This window comes from Ixodes scapularis, unplaced genomic scaffold (genome assembly GCF_016920785.2).
Source record: "Ixodes scapularis isolate PalLabHiFi unplaced genomic scaffold, ASM1692078v2 PGA_scaffold6__148_contigs__length_123643588, whole genome shotgun sequence".
NCBI lineage: Eukaryota > Metazoa > Arthropoda > Arachnida > Ixodida > Ixodidae > Ixodes > Ixodes scapularis.
This window is the reverse complement of record NW_024609881.1, coordinates 117,813,666-117,834,891: the sequence shown is the minus strand read 5'-3', so window position 1 is coordinate 117,834,891 and position 21,226 is coordinate 117,813,666. Positions and strand designations below refer to the sequence as shown.

The 21,226-nt window shown below is 45.9% G+C and overlaps 1 protein-coding gene across 2 annotated transcripts in view; it reads left to right on the top strand.

The window, feature by feature from the left end:
• The window catches only part of LOC8033437, a 31,976-nt gene extending 12,609 nt beyond the window's left edge, over window positions 1–19,367 (top strand). Inside the window, exons 8-14 of one of the 2 annotated variants that reach the window (XM_029969741.2) lie at window positions 730–750; window positions 3,823–3,922; window positions 9,500–9,648; window positions 11,271–11,312; window positions 13,804–13,839; window positions 14,713–14,869; window positions 19,278–19,367. In XM_029969741.2, coding sequence (XP_029825601.2) covers window positions 730–750; window positions 3,823–3,922; window positions 9,500–9,648; window positions 11,271–11,312; window positions 13,804–13,839; window positions 14,713–14,869; window positions 19,278–19,288 — 516 coding nt within the window. In that variant the 3' untranslated portion in view covers window positions 19,289–19,367. The remainder of the gene's footprint in view (window positions 1–729; window positions 751–3,822; window positions 3,923–9,499; window positions 9,649–11,270; window positions 11,313–13,803; window positions 13,840–14,712; window positions 14,870–19,277) is intronic. The other variant, XM_040211124.2, reaches the window with a different exon arrangement.
• Window positions 19,368–21,226: the final 1,859 nt, after the last annotated feature.

The window sequence follows — 21,226 nt, the reverse complement described above, 5'->3', positions numbered from 1 at the left end:
TGAATTTGTTTTTCGTCTCGTATTTCAATCTTGACTAAACGCGAATCTATAATCAGAATCTGATGCAAGGAAGTCTGGACCGTTTCCCATTTTCATACTAATTTTGCACTTCAATTCATTGTTCATAATTTGCCCACATTGCTTAAAAACTTCGTTTCCGACCACTTTGATATTCATTGTTTAATTAAAAGCAGTGTATGCTTATCTTGTTTAGGTGATAGTGCTCTTGTTTTATTTTATTGTGTTCTCCATGTGCAGGGCCGCCGGACCTTCAAGCTTTCTATTGGAAGCTTTTTTGTCCGATGTCCAAGGCAAATATTTGTTATGATAAAGTTAAAAATTCAAAATTCCAGGAAAATGCTTCTATAAAATTTAATGAACAACTAACATTTTTATCGTTGTCTTTGTTATCTCTCTGTTTATATTTACACCAGCACCGCATAGGGGTTGAGTTTAAAGGCAATTAAAATCAGCATTCTTGTTTCATGAATATCTCAGGAGCTACATAAATTTACCTCGCTTTCTTGAAAGCGAGGGTGACGTAAAGTATTACAGGAAACCAAAAACTGTGCCTCACGAAACATGAAGTGTCGGTCCAAGGATATGGAGAGGATTAGAAGAAAAAAAAAATGGCACGAGGTGTAAAAACTTTGCAACAACCAGCTTTATACAAAATAATAAAAAAAGGAAGTTTGTATATACATATGTTTATTTCGTTTTACTTCGCAGGGCCTGTCGTCGCTGGTGATGGTGAGTTCAACGTTTTCTGAAAGACATAGTTTTAGCATAGAGGGCCACATTTTGGGTCCCTCGCTTACGGTGTTGCGCTGCACAGGCACACAACTTGTCTGCCTTCGCAGAACTTCTGCGCACAGGGAAACCTTCTCTTAAAGCTCTCTGCTAACTGTCTACGCCACTAAAATAGCTGTTTAGTTTTAAAGCGTCACTTGTACTTACGTGGGCCTCCAGGGTATGTTTGTCCAATACCCTAAGCCCTACAATTTGCCACAATGATAATTGTTTCTGCTGCTTAAACAGAAAATGCCGGCAATAGAGTAGCTATTTTCCGCATCCAAATGACCACTTCTTCAAATGACAAAAATTGAGATGCGAATATTTTGCTCGTTTATGGGGTGTGAACAGTGAACCTTGGCACTGTAAAATTAGAAGAAAAAAAAAAGAATAAAATCAGTGCCTGCAGATAGAAAACTCAAGCATTCACCGAATATGTACATTTAATCTGGAAAACTTCCAAGGGCGTAGCTCTCTTTCTACGAAAACTGAGACCGTCAATTCCTGCCAGGGTCAACGGCGGACGTGTTCGCAGACGACTAAGTTAGCGATGGTTCTAACTTGTGGCGCCATCTCACAGTAAGCGCAAGAAGCAGTCAAAGCAAATCAAACCAAATCAAATTACTTTATTTTGCCACAAACTGTACACATGTGACAAGGTCGTAAAACAAAAGCTGCATGATCGCAGTTTGACAGGTTACAACCTTCTCCGTTCTAGCCACGATGGGGGCCATCGAGGCTAGAGCCAAGAAGGCATAAAATAAATTTACACATGCATATGTATGCATGCATATAAACAAGAACAAAAAACAGGCCCGCAAAACTTTTTCACCCCTTTTTTAAGAACAAATAATTTGTGCTGAAGAGGCAAGATATACACCGGAGACGCGGAGAGGAGGGGGGCCAGGATTCTGAGAACTCTCTTGGACTACGTGTCCCAGGGGGAGTTCAGGGGGAGCTCAGGACTTCTAGGCTACCGCTCCCCTCCGACACCCCGAGCCTGCCGCGCAGCATCTTTCCTCATCGTCTTCCCAGTTACCATCAGAACCATCGTCACCAACGGGAGGACATCAAACTTTCCCCATTGAGTTATGACAAGTGACTGTTTCGTGATAACAAACACAGATGGCGCCCCCTGCCCAGGAATCAGGGGGTACAAGGCGACATGGGATGGACGTCATTCGAGGGCAGGGAAGCTAGCAGCAAGATAGAATTTGAGGAGCGTTTGAGGGAAATGGAGGAAGAGCAGTGGGCTAGGAAAGTTTTCAGTTATTTGTACATGAGGAATGTAGATACCAAATGGAGAAAGCGAACTAGAAAATTATCAAGCAAATATTTGGGCGGCAGTGGGGGCGCCAACCAGGAATTACGGGTTAAGAAAAGGATAAAAGAAACAGAGAAGGGTCTGTGGGAAACGGGTATGCAGACAAAACCAGCACTGGAGACGTACAGAATGTTCAAACAGGAAATTTGCAAAGAAAATATCTACGATAATTCTAGGGGAAGCTCTTTGTTGTTTGAGGCCAGCACAGGAGTATTGCGGACTAAGACGTACCGGGTTAAGTACCAGGAGATGGACACTTTATCTAGTGTGTGTGGGGAGCAGGAGGAAACGGCTGAACACTTAATACTTTTCTGTAAAGGGCTTCACCCAACAGTTAACAGTGACCGGGCGGATTTAATCAAAGCATTGGGTTTTAAAGACAGTGAAGGAAAAATAGACTTTACACGGGTAGAAATAACCAAGCGGAGGTTATCAGACTGGTGGCTAAAATCGAGGCAGGGGTGAGATTTAATCTTGGAATTCAAAACATATAATTAGATTTATAATGTTGGCTAGGTGGCGCAAGCCACCGCCCGATTCACAGGGTTTAGCCAGATCCATCCATCCATGGTTTTCAATTGTGTTTGTCGACGCGCACCGCTTGGAGCGCTACATGAAAGACCAAAATGGCAGACGTCTGAAGGCTTGCGCGGAGCGCGGGCTAGCGATATCAGGACAACAAGCGTGACGCTGCATGTGGCAGGTGCATACGCCCGTACGTTCCGCAGTGCATCGGTAGTTTTTCGATTTGAAAGAGACGCCTAAACGGGCTTTCGCAGCCTCTGATTTTGCCGCGGTGAGGATATCTTGAAAAATATTTCGTCTTTTTTTTCCCCTAAAGGCGAACGACGTGTATTATTATTATTATTATTTTACAGAACAGGGATTATGCATTAACCTAGGCACGCGAATGTCTATGAGAGTTTGGCGTTCAATACGCAGTGAATATGAATATTATGCCCTCTCCAACCACAATCTCGCGGAAATTTAATGGATGTATCTGAAGGAGAGGGCTGTGCGACGATACTGGGCTGCAATAATTCTCACTTCGCATAAGCATACTCACTATAAAGTCACACACCAGGACACTGACTCAGAAGCTTCTTTGCTGGGGTGATTTCAAAGACAAAAACGGACCATTTCTGCCAGAGTGAAGACACTGACAAAAATGGTCCGCTTTTATCCTTGACCTGCTGGAATCCATCCTTCGTCAGGAATGTCGCCTTTGTCAGGAATGACGAAGGCCGGACTCCGGCCGAAACGTACAAATAAACCCGTCTGTTGTTGCTGTTTCACCCAAGGTTCTCCATCTCAATATATATAACGTCTTCAGTAGATTAGTTCTGTATTGTTCTTGATATATCTAATGTTGTACAAGGTATTTAATAATTTGTAACTTTGATATTTAATTTATATGCTGTCCTCTTCCAAAGCTGAACCGTAAGGGGAGGTGGAGGTCCCCAGAGCAGCTTTTTCCTCTACCTCCCCTCCCTCCCCCCTCCCTTTTTTTTTGGGGGGGGGGGGGGGGGGGGAAGGGGGAAAACAAGAAAGTGATTCGTTATCGCAAAAAATAAGATTTTGTTTTTGTTATTTTTTTTTTTAGAAAAAAGACATTTTATCACAATAGACAGAAACGCTTAGAAGTGGCTCTAAACATATTCACGGGTAGAGGCCTTGATTTGAAATCTACTTGCTTTCTATTGCAGTGCGTTATTGACAAAATGGCGGCTTTCGGTTTCAACGGTTACCTGTTTACAAACTTCTACCCAACAATCGCCGAGTTATTCAAACGCACTGGTCAAAACTGTGAGTATAATTTCTGCTGTTTCAGTTTCACAACCACAGCTGTTAATGCAACCTCCCTGGGAACCTCCCCTGGAATTGCTTCTCGCTGTAGCAGTTTTCGCAGAGAACCCATTCCGCACGATCAACATACATTCAGCACCTACGTCTTTGCACGTATTTCGTTTTTATGTTTCTTTACGTATCGGCAGTATGGAGCATAAAAAAGCATCAAAATCCGATACAACGGTACGGCGCCAATGTGTTTTGACGGGCGGAGGCAAGTTGGACTGCTCTTCATTTGTAGTTCGCAGACATCTCCCCAGACGGCGCTCGTCTCTCGAAAGGCTAGGTCCAAAGGTTCATCCATCCATCCATTGATCAGCGCATGACGGCATGGGCGGAAAGGGGATTTCGACGGAACCGCAGGTTGGAAGATCACCACATTACTTTAAAAAGGTACTGAACCGAAATTTGGATTTCGCAAAGTAAGGCCACAGAAACGTTCAACGGGACGCTACAAACTCCAAAACATCACCCATACATCGATATCTCAGACGGATGGCTGCACTTTTGAAAGAGAAGGGCGCGATCAAGCGAGGTCTTTGACGTAAAAGTAAGGGCGCAAACGAGCTGGTGTACATTGCACATGGTTGAAAAAACCCCGAGACTGCGGGTAAACGACACAACACGGTGGCGTAGCATAGCGGTTAAGGCGTCCGATTTGTACGCATGTGGTCGCGCGTTCGATGCGCGGTGGTGCTGCGTTTTTTTTAATAGAGACTTTTTAGTGTTGTGTCGTTTACCCGCAGTCTCGGGGTTTTTTCAACCATGTCTTTGACGTCATTGTCCTCCAGGATAATTCGAGAATGAGGGGAAGCGGTCTCGCTTCTCTCTTCCTCGCTTCACTTCACCAGCTCGACAAACACCTCCTTGAAATAAGGCCGTAGCGCTTTTCTCGTGACGTCGCAAAGGAAGGCGATCGGGGGCGCGCGTCGAAGCGAAGGCAACGCGCGTGGATCGACCGTCGTAACGTACTTTTCGTCACATACGCGTGTCTTATTAGCTAGAATGAAAGCTGCACATAGCAACGGGTCTAAGAAACACTTTATTACGCGGGCAAAACATTACACCGCTAAATAATCGGTACGAAATGGCACGAGGTTTGCGTAGAAGGCGTCTATAGAAAAATGTGATTGTTTTAAGTCGAAAACATTGAGTCACGCAATTATTGCTGTAGGAATGCATATTTTATACAGAAATACTTCGACAAAATGGTGAAACACGCAGTGATTGGGAAGAGCAATACAGATCAGTTAAAAATCAGGTAGAAGTAGCCAACGCGGACACGCCTCGACAAATGTCACTTACGATCATGCAAGCGATGTTATCGCGTACATTCACTGAATTCAAATTAATGTATTTTCGATCGAATGACAATTTGGGGTTGACAAATCAGCTTGCGACGCTCGTATAATCACTCAAAACAGCGAGCTGATCAGATCCCGTATCATTTAATCAAAATATATTAACTTTTCCGCGTGGCAGGGATACTAAACTTACTATTTACAGTCAACTAATTTACTTCTCCCTGTGGGCTCGAGCTGCTTAAGAACAAAATATAACCAATTTTGCATACAATAATACTATTACCTTAATAAGTTAAGATTCTAGTATAAACGCGGCAAAGGCAATAAAATAACATTAGTATAAATAAACACATTAGCACAAACAACGCACTTTCAATAATCACAGAAACTTGTTATTTACCTTCCAGTAAAAACTAGAATATTACCCCGCATATTTACAAATGTCGACGCAATAGCAAACGGATAACGACGAAGAACAAAATTCCATTCTATCACGCGACTTAAAAAAAAAAATCGACTGCAGCACTTCACTTGCGTCTTACATGACCAAGAAAGCCCGTAAATAAAATGTTTCTCACCAGTCGATCGCATCCATACGTCCCACGAAATCCATCACGAAAACATTTGAACACGAACTTCAAGAAGTCTCTCTCTGTCGAGAGAGAGGTCATCGACCAGAGCCATCGTTGACTAGTTGCCACACACGTCACTCAAACCGTAGCAGGACTTGTTTCACGAATCCATGTAAATGCTGTAGTATCAAGCGAACACAAAAAAAACTACCCGAGACTGCGGTGACGACAAAAAAACGACGGGTAGGAGGATCAAAAGAACCACACACACACACACACACACGAGAGCAGTGGCAGCAGTGTGGGAGGAGAGGCTTAACATTGTCGACCCATCTCTTGCTCGTGTGCGCTCCCTGCGGCGATGACTGGATTTTTTTTCCGGTTCCCTTCCGTCCTGAAATGTCTCAGCGTTCCCTTTCAGGCAAGCAGCAGCTCACACACAACGTAAACTTACCAGAATCGGAGCCCGTATGAGGGAAAAAGATGTCGCGTCGGAAATTCGGAGCCGGTTCATTCGAAAAGTGTGGGGAGCTGCAGGAACGCGCGTAGTCCCGCGGTTACGGGGATAATCATAAATATAAATTTGGTACTTTCAACCTTGATAACGCGTTCTATATTACGTTTATATTATATATATATATATAATACATTGTGCAAGACCGCGCTTATAAAACGTATAATAATGTCGGATAATCGCGCACGAACTCCACCGCGCCGCTCGAGAAGAAATTTTTTTTCACGTCGTTAGCAGAAATTTTTTCACGTAGTTGCGCCATGGCCTTCCTTCCTCCGACATTGTGACGTAACCACTCGGAGCGCTACGGCCTTATTTCTAGGAGGTGTTGGCTCGACGGGACGTAGCGAGGAGAAGAGGGAATGGGAATCGTCACGTGCCTTGTCTCGTCGGCCTCATCGGCCGTGTTGAATCGCGCACTTCTTTTCCAAAAATACGGCGATCCGTTAGAGATATCGCTGTATGAGTGATGTTGTTGGGTTTTGCAGACTCCTATTTATCCAGCCTTGTTTTGTGAGCTCTTAATTTCGGTTCAGTATCCCTTTAACGCACTCTATCGAGGTAGTCCGAAAAGGGGAAAGGAATTTAATATGTTGTTTTCTGGACATCGCGAAAGCCTACGACAACGTGCCACATGACCAGCTCCTCGGCCAACTCAAAGAGCTGAACGTGCGACCAGAGTGGGTCGCCCTCATCCACCGTCCGTGCAATGGCAACACGATTAAGACATGGCTGGATGGAACCAACCCTGAGGAGGTCCTGGTAACGAAAAGTCTCCGTCAGGGATGCCAATTATTTCCGCTTTTGTACATGTTGCATGCAGCTCGGCTAGAGAAGGAACTCGTCCGGTGCGGGCTGGGCTTTTCGTTGGTCCACCTGGGAGCTGGGGGAAAAACTCGACTGGATAAGGCCGGGATTGACATATGCAGACGACATAGTGCTTACAGCAGAATCAGTGAACGACATGCAGCTTTTATTAGACATCTGCGTAGAAGAAGCAGCGGGGCTTGGTTTGCAATTCAATGTCAACAAGTCGGCAGGAGTAGTACTCGCAGGTTTCTCGAACATAACACTGGGCGACCTTAGACCATGTGAAGACCACATATGCCAGTCCTCAGCGAGTACAAATACTTGGGCACCATCCTGTCAAACGCAGACGACTACTTGAAAGAGCACCACGCTCACCTTCGCCAAGCAGCCACTCGAGGAGCCATCATTCTCAGAAAACGCAGCCTCTGGAGTTGCAATAGGTTCATTGTGTCTAGGGGTGTGTGAAAGGTGGTGGTGGTGCCTGGATGAACTTTTGCTAACGCTGTGGTATGCGCCCCAGGAGATGTCCAAGCTCAGGGCAAAGAGAGGTTGGCCGCCAGGCGCTTGGCTGCCACGGGAGTGCACCAAATGAAGCCGTGCAGGGTGACCTGGGCCGGTCCTCTTTTGAGGCTCGGGAAGCGAACAACAAAATTATGTTGAACGGACGGCGTCGACACACGGACACCTGCCGTTAGGCCAGTAGGGTGTTCCGATACACCCACCTCACAGGACTACAAACCCGCTGGAAAAGACGCTTAAATCAGCCCCAATAACGCAAACATGGTTTCTTTGCTGACCCCGTACAAGCATTGACGGCACGGGAACTGAACTCGGAGATCCGGCAGATGGTCCGAGATCATGAGACACAACAATGACTCCAGGTGGTACACACCAGAGCCGTATATCTAGAGAGTTTGGCCAATGGGAGGCGCGGGCAGAGCCAGGGCGTGCACCAGATTCGGAAAGAGGGCTTGGCATGCTCTCTTGACCAACCAGAAGCCGAAAAGAATCCCCGAGCGGTGGTAGCGAGAAACCGTTCTGATCAAAGGCCTATGTTCGTAAATGGTTTTAATGAGCGCGTAAGAGTGAAGTTTAGTAACTCTTTGTGGTTGAAAATAGGGTGCACGTGTTGTTTTGATCATGATCATGTAGACAGATGTAAGAAACGAATGCGCCGCTCAACTCTGTTTTGCTCGGACAGATTGTGACCGCTCGGACGGCAGATTCCCGGCCCTCGGCGCTTGGCGTACGGATTATGTCGATCGTTCCGCTAGTCGCACTCTTCCACCATCATTTTGGATGAGCGTGATTGAAACATCACGTGTACCATATTTTCAGTCATCGAGAGTTACTCTAATGCAGTTATCAGGTTTGTTTCTCGCGACCATTGCCAGGGTATTATTTCCGGCTTCTGGTTGGTCACATTCGAATTTCTGAAGACGCCCTGGAACACGCCCAGCCCGCTTTCGGCCAATGACGCCTCCTCATTTGTCTCCTATACCTCCCAACGAATGACCAAACTCTCTACATATGTGGCTCTGGCACACACCAAGTCGACGGTGGATGTCTACGTGACGTACAAGCAGAGCATCGCCCCAGAGACTCGGCTTTACGATAACAGCCTTGGCAGCGGATTGGTTTTTGAGGCACGAGCCGGGGCCCTGCGGACCCTGTCCTACAGGCGGCACTTTGACGCAACTGTGACCGCGAGTGTGTGCCGGGCGTGTGGCGCCCACGATGAAATAATAGCACATATTGTACTTGAATGCACGGCTCTAGTGCCGATCCTTCACAGTTCAGTGGCCCCTATCCTCAGAGCCCTCTGGCGCTCGCTCATGCTTTGGGCTTCAGGGAGTGCACTCAAGACCGACATCAAGCCACCGATACAGGACGTGACGGATAAAGCCAACAGCCCTAACGCACAGTGGGACAAACTGGGTTCAAACTGGTTGGCTCTTAAGACCTCAAGGCAACGTGTGGAGGACTGGTGGAGAAAAGTACATCTCAGGGCTAACTAAGCTCCCAATGTACCCCGAGGCTTGGTGCACGAATACAGGTCGAACCTGCCCGTCACAAAGGGAATAGCCGTAACCTTATCATCATCATCATCATCATCAGGTAAAGTAGCGCTGTACATGCTCCGTTCTCAAGGAAAAGGCAGATCCCTGTGGTAATAAAAGATCCATTGCGCGTTCATGCGCCTCAAAAACTCTCAGTGAGGTCATCAGCTACGTCATCAACACGTAATCACGATTCATGACGTAGCTGATAACGATTACGGCGATTGGGCAGAAACGACCTATTGAACGGATTGTTCTCATGTTGGGCCCCACAGTGACTACGCTGGACTACCTCGCCTCGTACTGCCTGGATGGCTCCCACGGCCCTCAGCTGTTTTGTGGAGTCGACCCAAGCCTCGAAGACTCTGCCTGCGGCACGCCCATTGAGTTCCAAGTACCTGCACCTCAACCCGACGAAAGCATGGTAAAGTTACCGCCTTATTATTTTCTGGCATATGTTCTCGCAGAGACGACAACAATAACAAAAAACAATAACAACAACAACAATAACAACAACAAATCAAATGTTCAGGAGAAGATACATGATGAGATGATATCTCTTCATATCACATTATCCCATTGATGAGGGATACTATTATTATCTATAGTAATTACGAACGATCTGATATTCTAACTGATATTCTTCGGTGTGATTATTTCGGTTATCTTAGTTTAATAATAAATCTAACGACGAAGTGCACACACATGCGCACTGACTAGAAGAAATGATGTCTACGAAAAAGAAAAGTTCATTGCGGTTTAGTTCGCAGATATAATAAGGAGGAGAAGAATTGCATTGGTGGAAGGCGGTGACAAATAATGTAAACTATCTAATATTTTGACTCATTCTGTAAACTCTAATCTGCTAAATTTGATGAATGTATACTGTTTTCTACACTACGTACATTGTTCAGCATCTGCTATTTTGGAGACCCGCAGATATAGAGAAACAAATACGGTGTTTTCGTTCAGGCTTTACAGATTTAATCGTTAAAAAAAAAAAAAAAAAAAGAAAGTCGCGAAAGCTACATTAATGCGGTTTGTACAGGTGAGCTATACGGCCATGGTTGCAACTTGCAACTGCGTGAACGGTAGTCGGAAAACCCAAGCCGGCGCGTTTTTGCAGGCCTGCGCCTGTTGCACGTGTGCTAATTTTGGCGCACCAACGCGCTTCTTACGTGCTTCAAGTCCCTCCAAACTTTACTGATTTAGAGGATTTCCATGACGCTCAGTCAGCAAGTTTGTAATTCTAAACCTATATTTATCTTCGTGAATGGAAAAGTTAATGAACAAATCTTAGGTTATTTTCCGAATTATTGCGACGATTGGCCCTCTCTAATATGTCCCCCTGGCCGTATAAGTCGCTTGCACAAACCGCGCTTAGGCAGATTTGCATGTTTTTTTTTTAGTTTTTTTTTTTTTTAAGAAAGTTATAAAGCTGAAAAAAAAGAATAAAGAAAAAATGACCGCATCTCCACGTGGTGAATGATGTTGATTGGGGGGAAGCTCTGGTGGTGCTGATGATACTGATTTTTTGGGCATTTGACCGCAGCGCCCTCTCGTCTATAAACATTGAGCCAATGCGTGCAAAGTTTAACGCGATTATATACGCATTTGACCGCAGCGCCCTCTGTTGTATAGACATTGAGCGGCTACATGCAACGTTTCATCCATGACATCCCCAGCTCTTGAGTTACTATACCGCATCTCAGAGCCCCCTACCCGTCCCGCAGTCGTGGCCGAGTGGCTAGGGCGATGGACTAGAAATTTATTGGGGTCTCCCCGCACAGGTTCGAATCCTGTCGACTGCGGAAACATTTTTTTTTCTTTTTTTTTTTAAGAAGACAGATGGGATGGCAATCGATGTGAGCACGGACGCCGGACAAGGCTAAACCCTAAGGAGCTTCGCCCCTAAAAACCTTGCATATCGAAATCTCGAGTTTATTGGGTTCAATTAACACAGCTCTGGCACGCACTCGCTACGGTTGTACCCTTTATTTATTCCTGAAAATGGTTTCACATTGCTTTCAATTTATTGACTTTCAGTGCGAGCCGAATGAAGCCTGCCAAGGCGTTCCACCTACGGACGTAAGTTATTTCTTCCGCAATGGTGGAGTTAGGTTACGACTGTAGTCGCGGATAGAGTAAGAACGGCAGAGCGTGCATTTCGAACGCCAGGCCTTCAGCATGCTCCCATGCATGCCTTCACCCATAATTTGGCTGCGCGTGTGTGCTCAAGGTTCACGAGACACGGAAGCATTGTCGAAGGTAGCAGCAGTTGCGCTGGAGACGGGACGGGACAACCGAAGCTCCCCACCTTGTCGTTCTTATCTTATAAGTGACTATAGTGTGCCTAGATATGAGAGTGTTCCCAACTGCCCGACCGGAATCACGTGGTTTACGGGCCGCGTTTGTGATACGAAGTGCAAGGAGGAGTCAAAGGCGCTGATCGTCTGCAAGCGTCCCTGGATGGATGGATGGGTGTTAATGGCCATGCACTTTGTAACGGGCGGTAGCTTGCGCCACCTAGCCTATCCCTGCTCAACCTTTCCACCCCCTGTCCTACCCGCCACGCGCCAGCTCACGCATGTGCATTAGCAACCAATCTGCGTGGGAAGGGTTTCGCCATTAAGTTGCAAAACCACTCCGTGGTTTTGGTTGCTTTATCGCTCAAATATATAGGGAGTCCAAAGTCACCAGGCTCGACCTAAAATGGACCGTAAAAATCGACGTCTGCACGTAGCAATCAAAACTTTTCGTTAAAGGTGTATATCACAGGTCGATTTTTACTTGTAAAATTAGAAAGCGTAGCTCCCGTTTTGTAAAAAAATAGTGCCAAGAAACGTGCCAGGGTCAACGGTGGGCGGCGACGCAGACGACCAAGTAGAGCTGCGGCGTGTGTTTGGCGCTCATATTGATAGATGACGCTACCTCTTTATCGAGACTGCTCGCGACCACCGTGGTGTATTAAAATGAACAACATATTTTCGTAATGTACCTCTGATTTAAATACAAATGCAAACAATAAAATTGAAACTTACAGTTAAAAAAAAAAAACGCGTTTGCATAACGACGGCGCTTTTGCTGCCAACGGATTTCGTTGCGTGTCGTCTGCTTTCTTTCGCTGGTCGCCTACACCTTCGGACGCTGCTCCCGACGCCATCTATCAATACGTGCGCCAAACACACCCTGCAACTCGATTTGGTCGTCTGGTCGCCCGCCGTTCATCCTGGCAAGTTTCTTGGCCCTATTTTTTTTTACAGAAAGGGAGCTACGCTTTGTAATTTTACAGACACACAAAAAGAAAACGACCTGTGAAATACATCTTTGACGAAAAGTCCAGATTTCTTCACGCAGGCGCCGATTTTCGCGGTCCATTTTAGATCGAACCTGGTGAATTGAGACACCCTATATATATCGTCAAGACAAGAAATTATATATTGTGAACGCTTGTGAGACATGTATCAGTGAAAAACACCCGTCATCAAGAAAGCGAATATTTCTTTCTTTCTTTATGACAAGTTCGTTTCATTGAAATATATGCTACAAAGGACCACAATGTATTTTTTTTTGTTTTTTTTTTGTTTTGAAGACATTAGACTTAGGCGGACGTCGGCTCATAGAGAAATTTCGTTTTTCTGAGTTATCGTTTGATTCAGGTGACTTCATTTTTTTTTTTCAAATCTTCGTGTTCCATCCCAACCGCTGGCGTCGTATTCTCACGGAGCTTGAGCTCTCTGCGATGTATTGCCTTATCTACAGGGTGAAACAAGGAGACGGCAGGCTCTTTAAATCGACCGGAAAATTTGGTTTCTTAACCTATCGCGCTACGACTTTGTGCAGCGTTGCCCACAGATGGTGCATTTTTTTTTGTAAAATTTGCAAAGAGCGAAGTTACCTGAGGAAAAAGTAAAGAAAGAAAAAGGCTTAGCTCCTATGGAAACGCAGCGACGCGCCCGGTCTGCAAACAACACGGCGCCGCTTCGCACGCGAGACAAGAGATGGCGTAAGCGGTCGCGACGCCAACTGCCGCCAACGAACGAGCAGACGACGCCGAGAGCCGGCCTTTTTGCAGACAAGGAACTGCAGTCCCTTGTTGTCACCGCGCCTGTCTTTTTTGTTTCTGAGACTGTTGACAATTCCATCGGACCGTCAACGTGCATGCTTTTCATGTTCACGGTTCCTGATTGGTCCTTCGACATTCCTATTGGCTAACGCTGTAAGCTGATTGGCTGCGGAGAGATCAGATTATGCCCATGGACTCGCCCCGCGTACCTTAACAGTGATAATCGAAATACTTTGAACGATAGCCGCACCAAGTAGGTTTCTAGGCAGTTATATTTAAAGAGGCGTTTGGTCTTTTTATGAACGGCTGATATATCCTAACGTACATTTTTGGCCTGATGAGAAAGAGCACAATCTACACGAATAAGTTACGATGAGTTGTGGGGCTTTCAAGTAGCTAATAGGTGTAATTTTGAACCTTGATCCGAACATAAAAAACGACCAATGTTTGATTTTGCGTCAAACATCTTTCACATGTGTTCATGTTGTTTTTGTGTGTTTTTTTCTTTTCTAGCCGACCTTTAGCCGACTTCTCTCGGACGAATTCGTGGTAAGATTTTCTTTTCGACGATGAAGGATGTCTCTGATTTCCCGTTGTTTATAAAATCTCCCTCGTGTTCTCCGTCTTTCCTATTTTGTTTTTTTGCCGTCACCCATACAGAAATTTAGTTCGTTAAATTTAGGGAAAGAATTGATGTCACGTGACCTACGCAAAAATTCAGTTTTCCAGCTAGATTTCGCAGGAAGTCGGCGTCACCTGACCTCGACACCAATCCAGTCTCTCCGCTATATTTAGCGGGGAAAATGACGTCACATGACTTGATGTCACGGCCTCAACCAATATTCAGTTTCCCCGCTAAATTTAGCGGGGAAAATGACGTCATATGACTTGATGTCACGTGATCCCACACTCAAATTCAGTTTATCCGCTAAATTTAGCCGGAAAATTTACGTCCGACCTGCCTCGGTTCTTTCAGTTACGTCTGCCGCTGATCGCTTAATTAACAGCAACACAGCTGGTTCTGCCCGCAATTTTTATGATGCCGTTTGATTGCCGTGCCCCTCTTTGCCATCCGACGTGCCAGATCGAGGCGCATTTTGGTACACTTGCCCGCCGTATATTCTCAAGTTTCACGGACTCTCGGGGACGCGCTACGCATCTGCTCACCATACCCACGCGCGGACAGGAGGTGGCAGATTGGCACGGCGGGCACGAATCAATCAATCAATCAATCAATTCACACCGCGGTACCACCATCGCTGAAAGTTGCGAACACCTTTTGCGTCGCTTGGCGCTCTGATGTGTCCTCACATTCTCACCCCTTCCTCTCGTCCAGTCTCTCTACTCATTCTAGACCATTTGAATGGGTCTACCCGTGAGTGACATTCAATGCTTGTCTCTGGGTCTTTCATTCTGTTGTAGTGTCTGGTCAATCTTCAGCCGATGATGACAAGTATGATAGTGTACAATGACGTGGGGTGCTACCTCAGCAAACTGCTGAACCAGACGGATTATACGGGATACCCGGTGACGGACCAGGTGGAAACTGTCCAGTCTCAGCTGCTAGCTGCAACTGTCTGTGAGTACCGCATAGGACACCCTCACTTAAGTACAGAGTGCTTGGGAGAAAACGGTGCCATGTTTGTTTGTTTTTTCATTCACACCGCAACTCAGAAAGCTATGTCCCCCCGCCCAGGTGTGAAGTCACGGACTGGGACGAGCTGAGAAAGGTTTTAAATCTTAGCTTTACCTGATTCAAAAGTTATAAACGAGTTTCGGAGGATTTCTGTGGGCAAAAGACACCCGTTCTTTGTAGCGGACTTCGTTCAACTCCTTTTATTTATTTATTTATTTATTGTACCCTCAGGGCCCGAAGGCATTACAGAGGGGGAGAGCGTAGGCAGGGAAAATATAACTAGTCAGCAATACTAAAACAAATAAAAAGTGAACAAACAGGTCAGAAATCAGTGCAAAAATTGACCATCAATTTCTCGTGGAACATTTCCGGAAATGGCTAATATTTTTTTACATCTGTTGAATGTAAGTTTTAAAACTTCGACAGCTGCCGTGGTTCGAATTGCTGGGGTACATTTAGTCGGAGCGTTTGGAGATACGTAGGTTATTATTGAACAAATACCCAATCCAGTTTTCTCCCAAACACTCGGTACAGCAAAAGTATAAAAAACTTGGTATAGTAAAAAACAAGAAAAAAAAGTTACAGTAAAAGAAAGAGTTATTAAAAAGGAGTACCTCGTTGTAATATTATAAACTTAGATTTTTTATTTTTCACTTCTTATTAGTTATCAAACTTTATTCAAAAATTTGCCTTAATTAAAATCTGTCTGGGTTTTCAGAGCAAACATTGCTGATAGTGATTTGTTAGATGCATTCTAAATATGCCGGAAACTTTTATTTCGTTATAAAAGTCAATCATAACGGTCAGAGGTACGATAGGTGCAATGGCTAGACCCCAAAAAACTATTCGATCTGACCACCATGTCTTAGATGTGACACCGAGCACGACGTTGGCATGTAAGTCGCCATGATTATTGACACACCGCAAAACTCAATTTTAGATGAAAACGACTTCTCTACATCCTCATTGTCCTAGCTGTATCTTTAGAATGCATCGATCGGCCTAGCGAGTGCCCCGTGGGAAGATATGCGAACGGCTGTATTTTAGAATGTATATACATTCTAAAATACAGCTTTATTTAGGCGCCAGTCTGGAAACCGTGGGTACGCGCCTCAGCAATGCTTGGTTATCAGACGATCTGCCCACACCAGCAGCAAGATGGCGGCGCCCAGAGGCCATTCTTGCAAACGTCTATAGCGTGAACATGCTGGCACACTCTGGGAATCTGGTGCGTTTATACTTTTCCGCAAAGGACTTGAAGGAGCCAAACGCTGCAATATGCGAAGGGTGCTCTGCGAATAACGAGGTTGGAAATGTGCTTATATGAAAGAAAGGGGAAAAAAAGAGGATAGTCTGCGTTCTGACTCTGAGCATGATGTAGGCACCTGAAACATGATGCTCATGCGTCACGTCGCAAACTTCCACTTTAAGCCTAAACATATTTCCAGTCTCGTTTTTCGCTGAGATCCTTCCGTACACTCTAAGAAAAAAGGGAGGAGAAAGGTAGCAAAAGCGACTGTTCCTCCTTGTTGCGGACAAGTTGCCCAGAGAAGGGAGGAACGGCAGTTCAGATGAAAGGAGGAGGGCGAGTTCCTCCTTGTTCAGTTGGCGCAGGGGTAGAACATCGCGCTACTGACCAAGTGGTCAACGGTTCGATCCCCAGGAAAGTGGTTTTTTTTGTTTTTTGTTTTTTTTGTGAAGTTTTTTTTTTTATTTTTGTTTACCAAAACACACATAAACAAACCCAGACCGATGAAAGGAAAATTAAAGTCCTTATTATTCTCCGAGACGTTTTCCTCCTCCAGGCAGACCGGAGAAAGCTTTCGCCCTCCCGACCCATCTTCTTTCGGTTTCGTTTTTCGAGCACATCGCGCACGTTGTTTAATAAATTAATGTTGAGTTGATTGAGCTTCAGCGGCAGCGAAGGCCGCCTGTAATTCCGTCTTCTAGTCCAAACGTGCAGAACATTTCGGTTGCATTGACGTTTTTACCACTAATTTTATCAAATGAGCTAACGAAGCCGCTAGAAACAGCGAAGTTCCGGAGCAGTGCCAGCAGTGCTACATACACTGGGTAAGACGGCCGTCTCCAATTTGCGGGACACACGCGGAACTACAGCAGCGAAACCACGAGGAACTGTGTCGACGTTTTCGACGTCATGGAAATCGCGGGAACTGCGTCCAAGGAAGGCAGGTTTTCCTGCCGGCTGCCTGGGTGCCTTCCGTGCCGAGTGCCAACCGGCGTTCAACGTGATTCTTCTGCGTGTCAGCAACATCGTCAACGTGGTTCTGTATTTCTTCGTGTCAGCGACATCATGATGGCGGTGTTGTGGGTTGTGAACAGAAGACTGGAATTATCGCCGATGTGACCGTGTGTTCGCGTATCAGTGGTGTAACAACAAGATGAGATGACGTAAACTGTCGGGCATTGATGCCGCTGGTCGGGCCGTTATCGGAGGGGCCGGGGTGTCGCAGGATGACATTCCGCTTTACATTAAAGAGTTTAAAACCACTTGAGGGATTAGGTGCAGTCGATCGACGTGTGGATAGTCATGTTGGAACGCTGGTCTGAACGGTAAGCTCCTATCGTACAGTGGCCAATGTGACTGTCGGTCCCCGAGAGCGATTGCGCTCTGGGGAAAAGACAACACTACGAAAGTATGACGGAAAGTACGTATATTTATAATGGAAGTTTAGCATAAAAAAAAAAAAAGACAGGCAAAATCGAAAAAAAAACGCTATCCTTTATTTTACTGTTTAAATATATTACGGTTCCTGTAGAAACTGCCCTCTAAGTGGCGCGCTGGGATGAGCGCTAGAAGTTTTCGAGCTCGCAACGGCGCAGCTCCGTACACTTAACAGTTGTCGGAAGTCGCGGCTTTGACTGCATTCAAGTTGATCGAAAAGCGATTTCTGTGCCCGTGAAGCATCACTTCCAGCTGATTGGATATCCGCTCTACAGAGATTAATTCAAGACGGCAATTGCAGCTTTGCGCGAACAGCACAAATAGAAAAACGAAGACTACAATATAAATACTCGCTACGAAGGGCCATGCGGGAAAACAAACTCAAGGCTTGGAACCACATTGGAGCGGCTCGATTTATTGGCTTTCAAATAATTATGGCATGATTGAGCGTCTTCTTTTTAATAAGAGATTCATCCCCTGAGCCATTAAGAATAGCCTCAGATGTATGACATTGCTGAAAAAAAATGAACATGTTCGGAATATTTTTTTTTGCTTAGGGTGTCACCGAAAAATTCCGCACGTTCAAAACGACCACTATAAAAGACGGAAACGCAGGGCTCGCTAGTAGTGATCGGGGTAGTGTGCTGTTGAATTGATGTTTGTATGTGCGATGCCTGTGTATGCGTTCAATATATGTTGACCTGATGTTTGTAGTGTGCGCAACGTGTCTACATGTGTTAGAGATGCCGAAGAAAAGGAAACGCAATTGTGGCGTAAGAAAATGAAAATATTTTTTTGTAAAACATGAATTGGGCGGTACCTAGCGCCACCTAGCCTAGCTACGTGCGATTACTCTGCTTGACCCTGCCATCTGGTGGCAAGCGATTTAACATCCTTTTACGCTACGCGGCTACGCCATAATTTCGTGTTACCGTGCTGAGAAAAGCCAAGAGGTTGCTTCGGATTTGCTTTTTTTTTTTGAGAGCGGCTTTTGGTTTTGCGGGCGAATGATTTTCACTCCTCAGTGATGTGCGGTTGACGCTACGGTTGACGAAGGAATTGTGGCTCGAGGAATAGCAAAGGTAGGACATAAAGTGCGCGAACTGAGTGCCGGTTGTCTCCGTTGAACATCGCAGTGCTGACGATGAGAAGACTGAGTGACTGCATGCTTTCGAAACGTAAGTTTCTTTACCTGCAGGGGTAAAGAAACTTCGGAAATAAATACAGTTCGCGGAAAGCTCGTGTTACGTTTTTATTTCCTGCTCCTCTCGCTTCGTGCAATAGACTTAGTGTTCTCGTTAAGCCTTACCGAGCTCGATTTGCTCGATTCGTGGCCGCCATAATGAGATGCAGTCGACGGAGGAACTTTTCCTCCCCTGCTTAAGGGACGAAAGTTTCTCCCTTTCTGAAGGAACATATGTGTCAAGAGCGTTCCTCCCTTTAGGGAGGACTATACTGACCCTTTTTTCTAAGAGTGTAGGCTTCCAACGGCGTTAGCGGAAATTAGGGAATCTGGTGTGTCAACGCACCAGATTCTTTATAGAGGAAAAAAAAGCGGTGAAATTCAAGATCCTCTGGCCGCAGGCACCAGAGGGTTCTTTCAGGGCTGGGGATGGTCTCATATTGTTTGGGTTGAATCCCCGCTTTTGTTTGGATTCATTTCAGGCACTGTGTAAAGAAGACCAACACTTGGATGCCGGGCTTCAAGAGCTACGCTTTTCTCAATAAACTTCAACTAGAACGTGAATACAGATACATAAAGACCATTTGCTCAACTTGTTTTTTTCTGGATGTCGGGGGACTTAAAGGCGTGTTCACACTTGCAACTCGCAGCAGCCGCGCGACCGGCTAGCGACACGCATCAGGCATCTACCACCAGCGTTCAGACTGCGGGCGACAGGTGAGATCGCTAACGGCGAGTCACTTCTCGGAACCTCTCGGCAGCCACAGTCGATTCCGTCCTTCCCAGCTCGGGTTCCCGATTTGCTGCTTTCCCATTTTCGCCGTCCCGCAGCTAGACATGTGTCGTTGTTGCCATATGAAAAAATGAAAGCCGTTTACAACTCCCTGTAACGCCGAATCGGAGCGCAGCTCTTGAGGAGGAGGAGGAGGGAAGGGTACTGAGGGGAGGGTACTGAGGGGAACGGTATACTGAGGGGTCACGTGACCTGGAGGGGTCACGTGACCTCGGGGAGGGGGTCACGTGACCTCGCGGTTACGCCGACGCCACTCAAGCCGGAAACAGGCCCCTAAGAGCTGCGCTCTAGAACAAAAAAGACTTGTTACGTTTATTTTGGTTCTGTGGAACCATCCAATGAAGCACAGATCGCTACAACGGCGTGCACTCGTTCCAGCTACCGCGGCGCAGTACGTACATCTGTCGAGCCAAGACTGGCACGGATTTGCTGCCAGGCCGAGTTTTCTTTCTTTTTTTTTTGAACGCTCGTTCAAATTGTGGTGCTGCTTTTCTAAAAGAAGCGTGTATTCAGCGCTTATCAGAGTCGCCGCAGAGACCTCCATGAATTTCATTGCCGCAACCGCGAACCGAGGCGTTGGACGGATTTGTTCGTTGCTTCTCACGCAGAGGTGCGTGCCTGACGTCAACAAACGGGAGGCGCACTACACGTCGCTAACGAGGAGCTGCTGATTAGTTCAGCCGCTGGGCGACTCGGCGACCGGTCTGAAAAATTGGTCTAAAAACGACTACCCTTTTTTGTAAAAAAAAACAACAAAAAAACTGTCGCGCTACAGTTTCGACTTCAAGTGTGAACGCGCTTTTCCTTCACAATCTCTCAGCTTTCAACCCATTGCCTCGATACATTCTTTAATTTTGTTTCATTTTACGCCCATGGCTAAACAATCAGGAAGTCTGTCGCCCTGTCGTTCGAACGCCATTGGAGTTAGATAAGCGGCGCTATGCCTAAGTGTAATAAAGAGAACGGCTAAGTTTTAACTCTGGAGATAGCAGACGCCCACTGCGGCAGACGAATAAATAAGTTTTTTTGCGCGACACAAGGGCCGCGCACGGGAACATAAATTGTCAATCAGGAATAAAGGTAACGCACACTTGCCAACTCACTGTGCGACTGTGGGTGTGATGCGCGATTTCAAGAGATCAGGACCTTGGGTAGAAGCAAAGATAGCACAGCCAGGGAACTGATGGAAGCGTTTTATATAAAGAAGGGACGTAACTGTGTTAGGGATACCTCGGTTTCTTTGTTTGAGAGTGAAGTCCAGTTTTTATCCGGGTTGCTGGTGTGATAATGACTATCAGGGAGTGCGTCTTGGTGGGTGACTTTTCAATCTGTTTCCTGTTTCCTTTTTTCTTCTATGTCGCGTGCTGCGCATGCTCTTTCTGGATGTTCGTGGTCGATCGAGCACGAATAAACTACACTCTAAGAAAAAAAAGATGGTCTCAAAGGACTAACGGCAGCATTTGGTCCTCTGAACTCCCATTTGCTCCCCGAAGAAACCGGCAAAACTTGCTTTCGACGAATTGTGCCTTCTTCCTGCGACACTGCGTTTTCGTAAAAATTTCCACGTGTCCTATATATATAAAAAAAGTGGGTATTCAGAGCTAATCAAAGTCGCCGGACGTAAACAAACGGGAAGCG